The 14,043-nt window shown below is 57.3% G+C and overlaps 1 protein-coding gene across 6 annotated transcripts in view; it reads left to right on the top strand.

Moving 5' to 3' along the window:
- LOC134352848 (MAP/microtubule affinity-regulating kinase 4-like) overlaps window positions 1-14,043 on the top strand; it is a 255,135-nt gene that overhangs the window by 192,573 nt on the left and 48,519 nt on the right. For 3 of the 6 annotated variants that reach the window (XM_063060350.1, XM_063060355.1, XM_063060353.1), the window contains exon 14: window positions 12,034-12,137. In XM_063060350.1, coding sequence (XP_062916420.1) covers window positions 12,034-12,137 — 104 coding nt within the window. Of the gene's footprint in view, window positions 1-12,033; window positions 12,141-14,043 lie in introns of all 6 variants that reach the window. The other 3 variants (XM_063060349.1, XM_063060352.1, XM_063060354.1) reach the window with 1 other exon arrangement.

Raw genomic sequence — 14,043 nt, 5'->3', positions numbered from 1 at the left:
CTCCCTCCCCTCTCTCCCTTCCCCTCTCTCCCTTCCCCTCTCTCCCTTCCCCTCTCTCCCTTCCCCTCTCTCCCTTCCCCTCTCTCCCTTCCCCTCTCTCCCTTCCCCTCTCTCCCTTCCCCTCTCTCCCTTCCCCTCTCTCCCTTCCCCTCTCTCCCTTCCCCTCTCTCCCTTCCCCTCTCTCCCTTCCCCTCTCTCCCTTCCCCCTCTCTCCCTTCCCCCTCTCTCCCTTCCCCTCTCTCCCTTCCCCTCTCTCCCTTCCCCTCTCTCCCTTCCCCTCTCTCCCTTCCCCTCTCTCCCTTCCCCTCTCTCCCTTCCCCTCTCTCCCTTCCCCTCTCTCCCTTCCCCTCTCTCCCTTCCCCTCTCTCCCTTCCCCTCTCTCCCTTCCCCCTCTCTCCCTTCCCCTCTCTCCCTTCCCCTCTCTCCCTTCCCCTCTCTCCCTTCCCCTCTCTCCCTTCCCCTCTCTCCCTTCCCCTCTCTCCCTTCCCCTCTCTCCCTTCCCCTCTCTCCCTTCCCCTCTCTCCCTTCCCCTCTCTCCCTTCCCCTCTCTCCCTTCCCCTCTCTCCCTTCCCCTCTCTCCCTTCCCCTCTCTCCCTTCCCCTCTCTCCCTTCCCCTCTCTCCCTTCCCCTCTCTCCCTTCCCCTCTCTCCCTTCCCCTCTCTCCCTTCCCCCTCTCTCCCTTCCCCTCTCCCTTCCCCCTCTCTCCCTTCCCCCTCTCTCCCTTCCCCTCTCTCCCTTCCCCTCTCTCCCTTCCCCCTCTCTCCCTTCCCCCTCTCTCCCTTCCCCCTCTCTCCCTTCCCCTCTCTCCCTTCCCCCTCTCTCCCTTCCCCCTCTCTCCCTTCCCCCTCTCTCCCTTCCCCTCTCTCCCTTCCCCTCTCTCCCTTCCCCCCTCTCCCTTCCCCTCTCTCCCTTCCCCTCTCTCCCTTCCCCCTCTCTCCCTTCCCCTCTCTCCCTTCCCCCTCTCTCCCTTCCCCTCTCTCCCTTCCCCCTCTCTCCCTTCCCCCTCTCTCCCTTCCCCTCCTCTCCCTTCCCCCTCTCTCCCTTCCCCCTCTCTCCCTTCCCCCTCTCTCCCTTCCCCCTCTCTCCCTTCCCCTCTCTCCCTTCCCCTCTCTCCCTTCCCCTCTCTCCCTTCCCCTCTCTCCCTTCCCCCTCTCTCCCTTCCCCTCTCTGCCTTCCCCTCTCTCCCTTCCCCCTCTCTCCCTTCCCCCTCTCTCCCTTCCCCTCTCTCCCTTCCCCTCTCTCCCTTCCCCTCTCTCCCTTCCCCTCTCTCCCTTCCCCTCTCTCCCTTCCCCTCTCTCTCCCTTCCCCTCTCTCCCTTCCCCTCTCTCCCTTCCCCCTCTCTCCCTTCCCTCCTCTCCCTTCCCCCTCTCTCCCTTCCCCCTCTCTCCCTTCCCCTCTCTCCCTTCCCCTCTCTCCCTTCCCCCTCTCTCCCTTCCCCTCTCTCCCTTCCCCTCTCTCCCTTCCCCTCTCTCCCTTCCCCCTCTCTCCCTTCCCTCCTCTCCCTTCCCCCTCTCTCCCTTCCCCTCTCTCCCTTCCCCTCTCTCCCTTCCCCTCTCTCCCTTCCCCCTCTCTCCCTTCCCCTCTCTCCCTTCCCCCTCTCTCCCTTCCCTCCTCTCCCTTCCCCCTCTCTCCCTTCCCCCTCTCTCCCTTCCCCCTCTCTCCCTTCCCCTCTCTCCCTTCCCCTCTCTCCCTTCCCCCTCTCTCCCTTCCCCTCTCTCCCTTCCCCTCTCTCCCTTCCCCTCTCTCCCTTCCCCTCTCTCCCTTCCCCTCTCTCCCTTCCCCCTCTCTCCCTTCCCCTCTCTCCCTTCCCCCTCTCTCCCTTCCCCCTCTCTCCCTTCCCCCTCTCTCCCTTCCCCTCTCTCCCTTCCCCCTCTCTCCCTTCCCCTCTCTCCCTTCCCCCTCTCTCCCTTCCCCCTCTCTCCCTTCCCCTCTCTCCCTTCCCCTCTCTCCCTTCCCCTCTCTCCCTTCCCCCTCTCTCCCTTCCCCGTCTCTCCCTTCCCTCCTCTCCCTTCCCCTCTCTCCCTTCCCCTCTCTCCCTTCCCCTCTCTCCCTTCCCCTCTCTCCCTTCCCCTCTCTCCCTTCCCCCTCTCTCCCTTCCCCCTCTCTCCCTTCCCCTCTCTCCCTTCCCCTCTCTCCCTTCCCCTCTCTCCCTTCCCCTCTCTCCCTTCCCCCTCTCTCCCTTCCCCCTCTCTCCCTTCCCCCTCTCTCCCTTCCCCTCTCTCCCTTCCCCCTCTCTCCCTTCCCCCTCTCTCCCTTCCCCGTCTCTCCCTTCCCCTCTCTCCCTTCCCCTCTCTCCCTTCCCTCCTCTCCCTTCCCCCTCTCTCCCTTCCCCCTCTCTCCCTTCCCCTCTCTCCCTTCCCCTCTCTCCCTTCCCCCTCTCTCCCTTCCCTCCTCTCCCTTCCCCCTCTCTCCCTTCCCCCTCTCTCCCTTCCCCTCTCTCCCTTCCCCTCTCTCCCTTCCCCTCTCTCCCTTCCCCTCTCTCCCTTCCCCTCTCTCCCTTCCCCTCTCTCCCTTCCCCTCTCTCCCTTCCCCTCTCTCCCTTCCCCTCTCTCCCTTTCCCTCTCTCCCTTCCCCTCTCTCCCTTCCCCCTCTCTCCCTTCCCTCCTCTCCCTTCCCCTCTCTCCCTTCCCCTCTCTCCCTTCCCCCCCTCTCTCCCTTCCCCCTCTCTCCCTTCCCCGTCTCTCCCTTCCCCTCTCTCCCTTCCCCTCTCTCCCCCTCTCTCCCTTCCCCCTCTCTCCCTTCCCCCTCTCTCCCTTCCCCCTCTCTCCCTTCCCCCTCTCTCCCTTCCCCTCTCTCCCTTCCCCTCTCTCCCTTCCCCCTCTCTCCCTTCCCCCTCTCTCCCTTCCCCGTCTCTCCCTTCCCCTCTCTCCCTTCCCCTCTCTCCCTTCCCCCCTCTCCCTTCCCCCTCTCTCCCTTCCCCTCTCTCCCTTCCCTCTCCTTCTCCCTTCCCCTCTCTCCCTTCCCTCTCCTTCTCCCTTCCCCTCTCTCCCTTCCCTCTCCCCTTCCCTCTCCCCCTTCCCTCTACCTCCCCTTCCCCCTACCTCCCCTTCCCCGTACCTCCCCTTCCCTCTACCTCCCCTTCGCTCTCCCCCTTCCCTCTCCCCTTCCCTCTACCTCCCTTTCCCGCTACCTCCCCCTCCTTCTCCCCTTCCCTCTACCTCACCTTCCCCACCTCCCCTTCCCTCTACCTCCCCTTCCGTCCACCTCCCCTTCCCTCTACCTCCCCTTCCGTCTACCTCCCCTTCCCTCTCCCCTTCCCTCTCCCCTTCCCTCTCCCCTTCCCTCTCCCCTCCCCTCTCCCCTTCCCTCTCCCCTTCCCTCTCCCCCTTCCCTCTCCCCCTTCCCTCTACCTCCCCTTCCCTCTACCTCCCCTTCCCTCTACCTCCCCTTCCCTCTACCTCCCCTTCCCCCTACCTCCTCTTCCCCTACCTCCTCTTCCCCCTACCTTCCCTTCCCTCTACCTCCCCTTCCCTCTCCCCTTCCCTCTCCCCCTTCCCTCTACCTCCCCTTCCCTCTACCTCCCTTTCCGTCTACCTCCCCTTCCCTCTACCTCCCCTTCCCTCTACCTCCCCTCCCCCTTCCCCCACCCCCCCTTCTCCCACCTCCCCTTCTCCCACCTCCCCTTCCCCCACCTCCCTTTCCCCCACCTCACTTTCCCCCACCTCCCTTTCCCTCTACCTCCCCTTCCCTCTACCTCCCCTTCCCCCACCTCCCTTTCCCTCTACCTCCCCTTCCCTCTACCTCCCCTTCCCTCTCCCCCTTCCCTCTCCTCCTTCCTTCTACCTCCCTTTCCCGCTACCTCCCCCTCCTTCTCCCCTTCCCTCTACCTCCTCTTCCCCACCTCCCCTTCCCTCTACCTCCCCTTCCCTCCACCTCCCCTTCCCTCTACCTCCCCTTCCGTCTACCTCCCCTTCCCTCTCCCCTTCCCTCTCCCCTTCCCTCTCCCCTTCCCTCTCCCCTTCCCTCTCCCCTTCCCTCTCCCCCTTCCCTCTCCCCCTTCCCTCTCCCCTTCCCTCTCCCCCTTCCCTCTCCCCCTTCCCTCTACCTCCCCTTCCCTCTACCTCCCCTTCCCTCTAACTCCCCTTCCCTCTACCTCCCCTTCCCTCTATCTCCCCTTCCCTCTATCTCCCCTTCCCTCTACCTCCCCTTCCCTCTACCTCCCCTTCCCTCTACCTCTCCTTCCCCCTACCTCCCCTTCCCCCTACCTTCCCTTCCCTCTACCTCCCCTTCCCTCTCCCCCTTCCCTCTCCCCTTCCCTCTACCTCCCCTTCCCTCTACCTCCCTTTCCCTCTACCTCCCTTTCCCTCTACCTCCCCTACCCTCTACCTCCCCTTCCCCCACCTCCCTTTCCCCCTACCTCCCCTTCCCTCTACCTCCCCTTCCCTCTACCTCCCCTTCCCTCTACCTCCCCTTCCCTCTCCCCCTTCCCTCTCCCCTTCCCTCTACCTCCCCTTCCATCTACCTCCTCTTCCCTCTCCCCCTTCCCCCCTCTCCCCCTTCCCTCTACCTCCCCCTTCCCTCTACCTCCCCCTTCCCTCTACCTCCCCCTTCCCTCTACCTCCCCTTCCCTCTACCTCCCCCTTCCCTCAACCTCCCCTTCCCTCTACTTCCCCTTCCCTCTACCTCCCCTTCCCTCTCCCCCTTCCCTCTCCCCTTCCCTCTACCTCCCCTTCCCTCTACCTCCCCTTCCCTCTCGCCCCTTCCCTCTCCCCCTTCCCTCTACCTCCCTTTCCCTCTACCTCCCCTTCCCTCTACCTCCCCTTCCCCCACCTCTCCTTCCCCCACCTCCCCTTCCCTTTACCTCCCCTTCCCTCTACCTCCCCTTCCCTCTCCTCCCTTCACTCTACCTCCCCTTCCATCTACCTCCCCTTCCCCCACCTCCCCTTCCCCCACCTCCCCTTCCCCCACCTCCCCTTCCCCCACCTCTTCCTTCCCCCACCTCCCCTTCCCTCTCCCCCTTCCCTCTACCTCCCTTTCCCTCTACCTCCTTTTCCCTCTACCTCCCTTTCCCCCTACCTCCCCTTCCCTCTACCTCCCCTTCCCTCTACCTCCCCTTCCCTCTCCCCCTTCCCTCTCCCCTTCCCTCTACCTCCCCTTCCCTCTACCTCCCTTTCCCTCTACCTCCCTTTCCCTCTACCTCCCTTTCCCTCTACCTCCCCTTCCCTCTACCTCCCCTTCCCCCACCTCCCTTTCCCCCTACCTCCCCTTCCCTCTACCTCCCCTTCCCTCTACCTCCCCTCTACCTCCCCTTCCCTCTCCCCCTTCCCTCTCCCCTTCCCTCTACCTCCCCTTCCATCTACCTCCTCTTCCCTCTCCCCCTTCCCCCCTCTCCCCCTTCCCTCTACCTCCCCCTTCCCTCTACCTCCCCCTTCCCTCTACCTCCCCCTTCCCTCTACCTCCCCTTCCCTCTACCTCCCCTTCCCTCTACCTCCCCCTTCCCTCAACCTCCCCTTCCCTCTACTTCCCCTTCCCTCTACCTCCCCTTCCCTCTCCCCTTCCCTCTACCTCCCCTTCCCTCTACCTCCCCTTCCCTCTCGCCCCTTCCCTCTCCCCCTTCCCTCTACCTCCCTTTCCCTCTACCTCCCCTTCCCTCTACCTCCCCTTCCCCCACCTCTCCTTCCCCCACCTCCCCTTCCCTTTACCTCCCCTTCCCTCTACCTCCCCTTCCCTCTCCCCCCTTCACTCTACCTCCCCTTCCATCTACCTCCCCTTCCCCCACCTCCCCTTCCCCCACCTCCCCTTCCCCCACCTCTTCCTTCCTCCACCTCCCCTTCCCTCTCCCCCTTCCCTCTACCTCCCTTTCCCTCTACCTCCTTTTCCCTACCTCCCTTTCCCCCTACCTCCCCTTCCCTCTACCTCCCCTTCCCCCACCTCCCCTTCCCCCACCTCCCCTTCCCCCACCTCCCCTTCCCCCACCTCCCTATCCCCCTACCTCCCCTTCCCCCTACCTCCCCTTCCCTCTACCTCCCCTTCCCCCACCTCCCCTTCCCCCACCTCCCTTTCCCTCTACTTCCCCTTCCCTCTACCTCCTCTTCCCTCTCCCCTTCCCTCTCCCCCTTCCCTCTACCTCCCTTTCCCGCTACCTCCCCCTCCTTCTCCCCTTCCCTCTACCTCCCCTTCCCCACCTCCCCTTCCCTCTACCTCCCCTTCCCTCTACCTCCCCTTCCCTCCACCTCCCCTTCCCTCTACCTCCCCTTCCCTCTACCTCCCCTTCCGTCTACCTCCCCTTCCCTCTCCCCTTCCCTCTCCCCTTCCCTCTCCCCTTCCCTCTCCCCTTCCCTCTCCCCTTTCCCTCTCCCCCTTCCCTCTCCCCCTTCCCTCTACCTCCCCTTCCCTCTACCTCCCCTTCCCTCTACCTCCCCTTCCCTCTACCTCCCCTTCCCTCTACCTCCCCTTCCCTCTATCTCACCTTCCCTCTATCTCCCCTTCCCTCTCCCCCTTCCATCTCCCCCTTCCCTCTCCCCCTTCCCTCTAACTCCCCTTCCCTCTACCTCCCCTTCCCTCTACCTCCCCTTCCCTCTACCTCCCCTTCCCTCTACCTCTCCTTCCCCCTACCTCCTCTTCCCCCTACCTCCCCTTCCCCCACCCCCCTTCCCCCACCCCCCTTCCCCCACCCCCCTTCCCCCACCCCCCTTCCCCCACCCCCCTTCCCCCACCCCCCTTCCCCCACCTCCCCTTCTCCCACCTCCCCTTCTCCCACCTCCCCTTCTCCCACCTCCCCTTCCCCCACCTCCCTTTCCCTCTACCTCCCCTTCCCTCTACCTCCCCTTCCCTCTCCCCCTTCCCTCTCCCCCTTCCCTCCACCTCCCCTTCCCTCTACCTCCCCTTCCATCTACCTCCCCTTCCCTCTCCCCCTTCCCTCTACCTCCCCCTTCCCTCTACCTCCCCCTTCCCTCTACCTCCCCTTCCCTCTACCTCCCTCTTCCCTCAACCTCCCCTTCCCTCTACTTCCCCTTCCCTGTACCTCCCCTTCCCTCTCCCCTTCCCTCTACCTCCCCTTCCCTCTACCTCTCCTTCCTCCTACCTCCCCTTCCCCCTACCTCCCCTTCCCCCTACCTCCCCTTCCCTCTACCTCCCCTTCCCTCTACCTCCCCTTCCCTCTCGCCCCTTCCCTCTCCCCCTTCCCTCTACCTCCCTTTCCCTCTACCTCCCCTTCCCTCTACCTCCCCTTCCCCCACCTCTTCCTTCCCCCACCTCCCCTTCCCTCTCCCCCTTCCCTCTACCTCCCTTTCCCTCTACCTCCTTTTCCCTCTACCTCCCTTTCCCTCTACCTCCCCTTCCCCCACCTCCCGTTCCCCCACCTCCCGTTCCCCCACCTCCCGTTCCCCCACCTCCCGTCCCCCCACCTCCCTTTCCCCCTACCTCCCCTTCCCTCTACCTCCCCTTCCCTCTACCTCCCCTTCCCCCACCTCCCTTTCCCCCCACCTCCCTTTCCCCCCACCTCCCTTTCCCCCCACCTCCCTTTCCCTCTACCTCCCCTTCCCTCTACCTCCCCTTCCCCCACCTCCCCTTCCCCCACCTCCCCTTCCCCCACCTCCCTTTCCCTCTACTTCCCCTTCCCCCTACCTCCCCTTCCCTCCCTCCCATTCCCCCCACCTCCCCTTCCCCCACCTCCCTTTCCCCCTACCTCCCCTTTCCCCCACCTCCCCTTCCCTCTACCTCCCCTTCCCTCTACCTCCCCTTCCCTCTACCTCTCCTTCCCCCACCTCCCTTTCCCCCTACCTCCCCTTCCCTCTACCTCCCCTTCCCTCTACCTCCCCTTCCCTCTACCTCCCCTTCCCTCTCCCCCTTCCCCCACCTCCCCTTCCCCCTAGCAACTATCAACAGACAAGCAATATGGCTTACACCAAATGTGAACGGCATATTAATCAAAATGGAACTGGACACTGGCTCAGCTGTTTCAGCCATTCCAGTAAATGTCTTTGAAAGATACTGGGCTGAAGCTTGCAGATATCCAACGAAGAGCATATTTTGGAGAAAAAATGGCTCCTGTGGGAATAACGTTTGTAACAGTGAAATACAACAACCAACAAGCCACCTGGGACTGGTATATGACTAAATTAGGAGGGGCAGCATTATGGGGATGTGATTGGCTGATTGGAGACCCACCTGCACTTTGCATGCCATACCCCCTGCAGCAGAGCCAACTGAGAGCGAATTCAGAAAGGTACTGGATGGTGCCACAGTAGTGTTCAAGGATGGGATTGGAAAACTGAAAGGGTAAAGTAGTGTTAAATGAAACTGTCAGGATCTCTGGTGATTTTAAGGTCACCATCAACCCAGGTACTGAAAGTAGACCAATACCCTCTGCCCCAGATAGAGGTTATCTTTGCAAACCTTTCTGGAGGAAAACTCTTCAGCAAAGTGGACAGCTGAGACCTACCTACAGATGGCGATGGAAGAAGAATCCAAAGTGTTTCTCACCATAAACACTCACAAATGCCTTTATCGCTATAATAGGCTTATTTCTGGAGTAGCATGTGCACCTGCACTCTGGCAGAAAGCCATGGACCAGGTGCTGCGAGGTTGCCCAGGCTCTCAGTATTAACCAGGTGACATCATTGTCACCAGTAGGGATGGCAAGGAACATCTCCAAAATCAAGACTGTTGAAAAGATCAGAAGATTATGGGCTCAGAACAGATTATGGTCAGTGATGTTTGGTTTCTTTAAACCAAGCATCACTTACTGTAGTCACACCATTGATGAACAAGGATCACACAAGTGTGCTGAGAAAATTCAAGTAGTGGTGGATGCCCTAAGGCCAAATGATGTGTCACACTTGCCATCCTTTTTAGGATTTGTCAACTACTATCACAGATTGCTGCCAAACCTGGCTGCTGTGCTCTAGCCCTTGAACCCATTACCACAAATCGGGAAGAAATAGCAATGGACAAAGCAGTGTGAGGTGGCTTTCCAAAAGGCAAAGGAAATGGTGACGTCAGACACTGTACTCACATCATCCAGTGAAGCTTTCCTGTGACGCCTCGTCCTATGGTGTAGGTGCAGTCATGTCACACGTTACGGTTAATGGCAGTGAATACCCCATAGCATTTGCATCATGTTCCCCTACCGCTGCAGAGACAGATTGACAGAGAGGCGTTGACTCTGTTTGAGGTGTAAAACATTTCAGCCAGTACTTGTGTGGTAGAGACTTTACCCTCATCAATCACTGGTGTCCATTTTCCATCCACAGAAGGGTGTTTCACTGACAAGAGCATGCATGCAGTCATGGGTTCTGATTCTTGGAGGACACAATTACAAGTTGGAATTCAAGAGGTTGACTAATCACAGAAATGTTGACGGATCGTCCCATTTATCTTTGGAAAAGGAAATACTGGAAACATTTACAAAAGAGGACACTCCTCTTGACGTATTCTCCCTAATGTAAATTGAAATTCTTCCTATAACAGGAGAGATAATCCAAATGGAAACCAGAAAAGATTGCACGCTATCTCAGGTCTTCATGGCCACCAGAAGTGGCTGCAATGTGCAGCAAAAATTCCAGTTCCCCCATTTTCACCAGCGTCGGGATAAATGCCCTTGACAGAGATTGCCTTCTGTGGGGATTGAGAGTTGTTGAACCATCCAAGTTGAGAGGTGAAGTGTTGGAGGAGCTAGCTGCCAGTCACCTAGATGTGGTCAGAATGAAAGCGTTGGCTCGAGGCTTTGTCTGGTGGCCTGGGAAAGGATCAGCAGATCGAGCAGCTTGCCATGCATGGTTTGGGCTGCCAAGAGCAGCACTTGTGCATCCCTGGGAATGTCCTGCATTGCCCTCTCAGAGGGTTCGTGTGGATTTAGCCGGCCCATTCATGGGCACAAATTTTGTGGTCGCAGTGGATACAGCTCCAGTAGCCAAAGGTGTTCCCAGTAGCCTCCACTACAGCTTAGCTTCACACACTGTTGATATGTTGAGAAGCCTCTTCTGAATGACTGGTGTTCCAAAGCACTTAGTCAGTGACACTGGATCCCAGTTCACTGCAGAACAGTTTCGGTTATTTGTGAAAATGAATAAATACGTCAATACCATACCACCCAGCTACAAATGGCTTGGTGGAAAGGTTTGTCCAGAGTCTAAAGGAGGCACTGCGAGGAATGTCAGCGGAACACACCACACTGACGCTGAACCAGAAGCTCTCCAATTTCCTCTTTGCACATTGCAATACAGCACACTGCACAGCCAACAACTCACCAGCTATGCTGTTTCTGGATCGTCCCTTGTGTTCAAAGGTTTCAAAGGTACATTTGATGTCAGAGAAACGTATACAATATACATCCTGAAATATTTTTCTTTGCAACCATCCATGAAAACAGAGGAGTGCCTGCAAGTATGAATGACAGTTAAATGTCAGAACCCCAAAGCGCCCCTCCCATGCGTAAGCGACAGCAAAGCAATGATCCCCCTCCCCCCACCAGCAAAAAGAAAGCATCAGCACCCACTACCGAGCATTCATTCGTGCAGCAAAGCAACAGCAAAGTCACGGACTTGCAGTACCCCAAAGACTACTCGTTCACCCGGTATTCGACATACCACAGGCTCTCTCTCTCCCTAATAAGGGAAAAAAAGAGGTATCTTTGTTTCATAGTGAGAGGGGAGACATAACATCGCTGATTTATGATGTTAAAAGTCCGTTGCGTCTCTTTTTCCAAGCTCTGTGCCCATAGAACTCGGGTCTCTGAGCACACAGCCAGCAGCCAGCTCGCTGCTTTCAATGCTCCGTCACCCACTACACCCCGATTTCCTGCGGAGGCCCATCTCCAGAGCCACGAAACCCCGAAACTCCAAAGGCGAGCTAATCTCCTAGGCTGCGTCCTTGGCGTGCCAAATAATAGCCGGTCGTGAGACCCCAGGAGCAGGTCCCAGTCCCGCAAAGAACTGAAGTCAGCGTGTAACTCCAGGTCAGGGTTTTCAAAGGAACCTGGAAAGGGAAAATTAGAGATAAGAAAGATGGAAATAGAGCTGTTTCCGAAGGTGCGAGCAAAGGAGTCGCCATTAGGCGCCGTTGTCTCTCGCAAGCTCCACGTGCTTGGATGTCCTGAAAGCCAATCTCAGGAGGATTGTGCAGCACAAACGGCTGAGACAAATCGATGGCTCCTCAAACAGGGAGATTCAGTTAGTCGTGTCGAGAGTCTACAGAGGTGATCAAAAGGGCACTTGGAAAGATTGTGGACAGGACTGGACCACTCCTACACAATGGAGATGTCACCTGGATCTGCTGAGGAGAGCAGAGTCAGTTGTTGGGGAAGAAAGGTGCCCAGAGTTGTCAGAGCCCCTTCCTGCCGTCCCAGAGTCAACGGTGCCAACCACCACCTCAAAACCTGAGATTGTTTCACAGCCACAAGTCTCGCCTTCCAAGCAGAGTGACCCCCACCCCCAATCAGGGCAGACGTTATCCCACAAGAGTCACAAATCCTCCTCGGTGATTAAGTCTTTAGGCTGAATGGGACAGTTTAAAAATATACTGTGCTGTGGATGTTGTATAGTAGCTCAAAGTTTCATTTATTATCAAAGAATGTATCTGTATACAAGTTGAAATTTTGTGTTCTCCAGATAGTCACAAAAACAAAAAAAGTCAGTCTGCGCTCCATACCTCCCTCACCACTTGTTTCCATTGTCCACCTTTCCGTCCTGTCAGTTCCCTTGTCACCTCTGTGACTGACTCCACTGTCCCTTCCTCACCTGGATCCACCTGCCGGCCCTCGCTTCACTGTTCTCACATCACTTATCTCACCATCTTTCAGTCCTGATGAATGGTTTCAAACGTTGGCTGTCCATGTCCCTCTGCAGATGCTGCCTGACCCACTGGGTTCCCTCGAGTGGTGCTGCAGAGCGTTGGAGTGTTGGAAAAGATTCCCTGGCTCGGGTCACTGGTGACTCGGGGGCGAGGAGACGGGATAACAGAGTGTAGCTGTGCAGTAGCTGCTAGCTGAACAACAGCCGAGCTTAGCCATAGGGGGGCAGCAGTGACGGGTTTGAACCGGAGCAACAGAGGAATATTTATACTAAAATGAATTTCTGTTCCCCATTCCTCCAGAATAATATCCCGGCCAGCGCCATGAGCAGGAGGAACACGTACGTGTGCACCGACCGGACGCCCAACGACAGGCAGTCGCTGCTACAGAACGGGAAGGAGAACAGGTAGTCGGTGTGGGCACTGACCGGTGTGGATGGATGTGACCTGGCAGAGGGAGTCACACAGGCGAGATGGTCACTTGGGTGACAGGGAACACGGGGCCTGCTGGTCCCAGACATTCGGCACTTACTACTGTGCAAAGTGTTATACAGTCACACTGACTAACCCCATCCCTGTTGTACAGTCACACTGATTAACCACATTCCTGTTGTAAAATCACGATTAACCCATTCCCTGTTGTACAGTCACACAGACTAACCCCGTCCCTGTTGTACAGTCACACTGATTAACCCCATCCCTGTTGTACAGTCACACTGACTAACCCTGTCCCTGTTGTACAGTCACACTGATTAACCCCGTCCCTGTTGTACAGTCACACTGACTAACCCCGTCCCTGTTGTACAGTCACACTGATTAACCCCATCCCTGTTGTACAGTCACACTGACTAACCCCGTCCCTGTTGTACAGTCACACTGATTAACCCCGTCCCTGTTGTACAGTCACACTGATTAACCACATTCCTGTTGTACAGTCACACTGACTAACCCCGTCACTGTTGTACAGTCACACTGACTAACCCCGTCCCTGTTGTACAGTCACACTGACTAACCCCGTCCCTGTTGTACAGTCACACTGACTAACCCCGTCCCTGTTGTACAGTCACACTGACTAACCCCGTCCCTGTTGTACAGTCACACTGACTAACCCCGTCCCTGTTGTACAGTCACACTGATTAACCCCGTCCCTGGTGTACAGTCACACTGATTAACCCCGTCCCTGTTGTACAGTCACACTGACTAACCCCATCCCTGTTGTACAGTCACAACGATTAACCCTGTCCCTGTTGTACAGTCACACTGATTAACCACATCCCTGTTGTACAGTCACACTGACTAACCCCATCCCTGTTGTACAGTCACACTGATTAACCCCATCCCTGTTGTACAGTCAGAACAACTAACCCCATCACGGTTGTACAGTCACACTGATTAACCACATTCCTGTTGTACAGTCACACTGACTAACCCCATCCCTGTTGTACAGTCACACTGATTAACCACATCCCTGTTGTACAGTCACACTGATTAACCACATTCCTGTTGTAAAATCACGATTAACCACATTCCTGTTGTACAGTCACACTGACTAACCCCATCCCTGTTGTACAGTCACACTGACTAACCCCATCCCTGTTGTACAGTCAGAACAACTAACCCCATCCCTGTTGTACAGTCACACTGACTAACCCCATCCCTGTTGTACAGTCACACTGACTAACCCCGTCACTGTTGTACGGTCACACTGATTAACCACATCCCTGTTGTACAGTCACACTGATTAACCACATTCCTGTTGTAAAATCACAAAGATTAACCCCATCCCTGTTGTACGGTCAGAAAAACTATCCCCGTCCCTGTTGTACAGTCACAGCGATTAACCCCATCCCTGTTGTACAGTCACAGTGATTAACCACATTCCTGTTGTAAAATCACAACGATTAACCCATTCCCTGTTGTACAGTCACACTGACTAACCCTGTCCCTGTTGTACAGTCAGAACAACTAACCCCGTCCCTGTTGTACAGTCACAACGATTAACCCCATCCCTGTTGTACAGTCACACTGATTAACCCCATCCCTGTTGTACGGTCAGAACAACTAACCCCGTCACTGTTGTACAGTCACAGCGATTAACCCCGTCCCTGTTGTACAGTCACAGCGATTAACCCCATCCCTGTTGTACAGTCACACTGATTAACCCCATCCCTGTTGTACGGTCAGAACAACTATCCCCGTCACTATTGTACAGTCACAGCGATTAACCCCGTCCCTGTTGTACAGTCACAGCAATTAACCCCATCCCTGTTGTACAGTCACACTGATTAACCACATTCCTGTTGTAAAATCACG

Source organism: Mobula hypostoma, chromosome 10, assembly GCF_963921235.1.
Source record: "Mobula hypostoma chromosome 10, sMobHyp1.1, whole genome shotgun sequence".
Lineage (NCBI taxonomy): Eukaryota > Metazoa > Chordata > Chondrichthyes > Myliobatiformes > Myliobatidae > Mobula > Mobula hypostoma.
The sequence above is the reverse complement of the archived record's forward strand: the minus strand, read 5'-3'. Positions and strand labels throughout refer to the sequence as shown.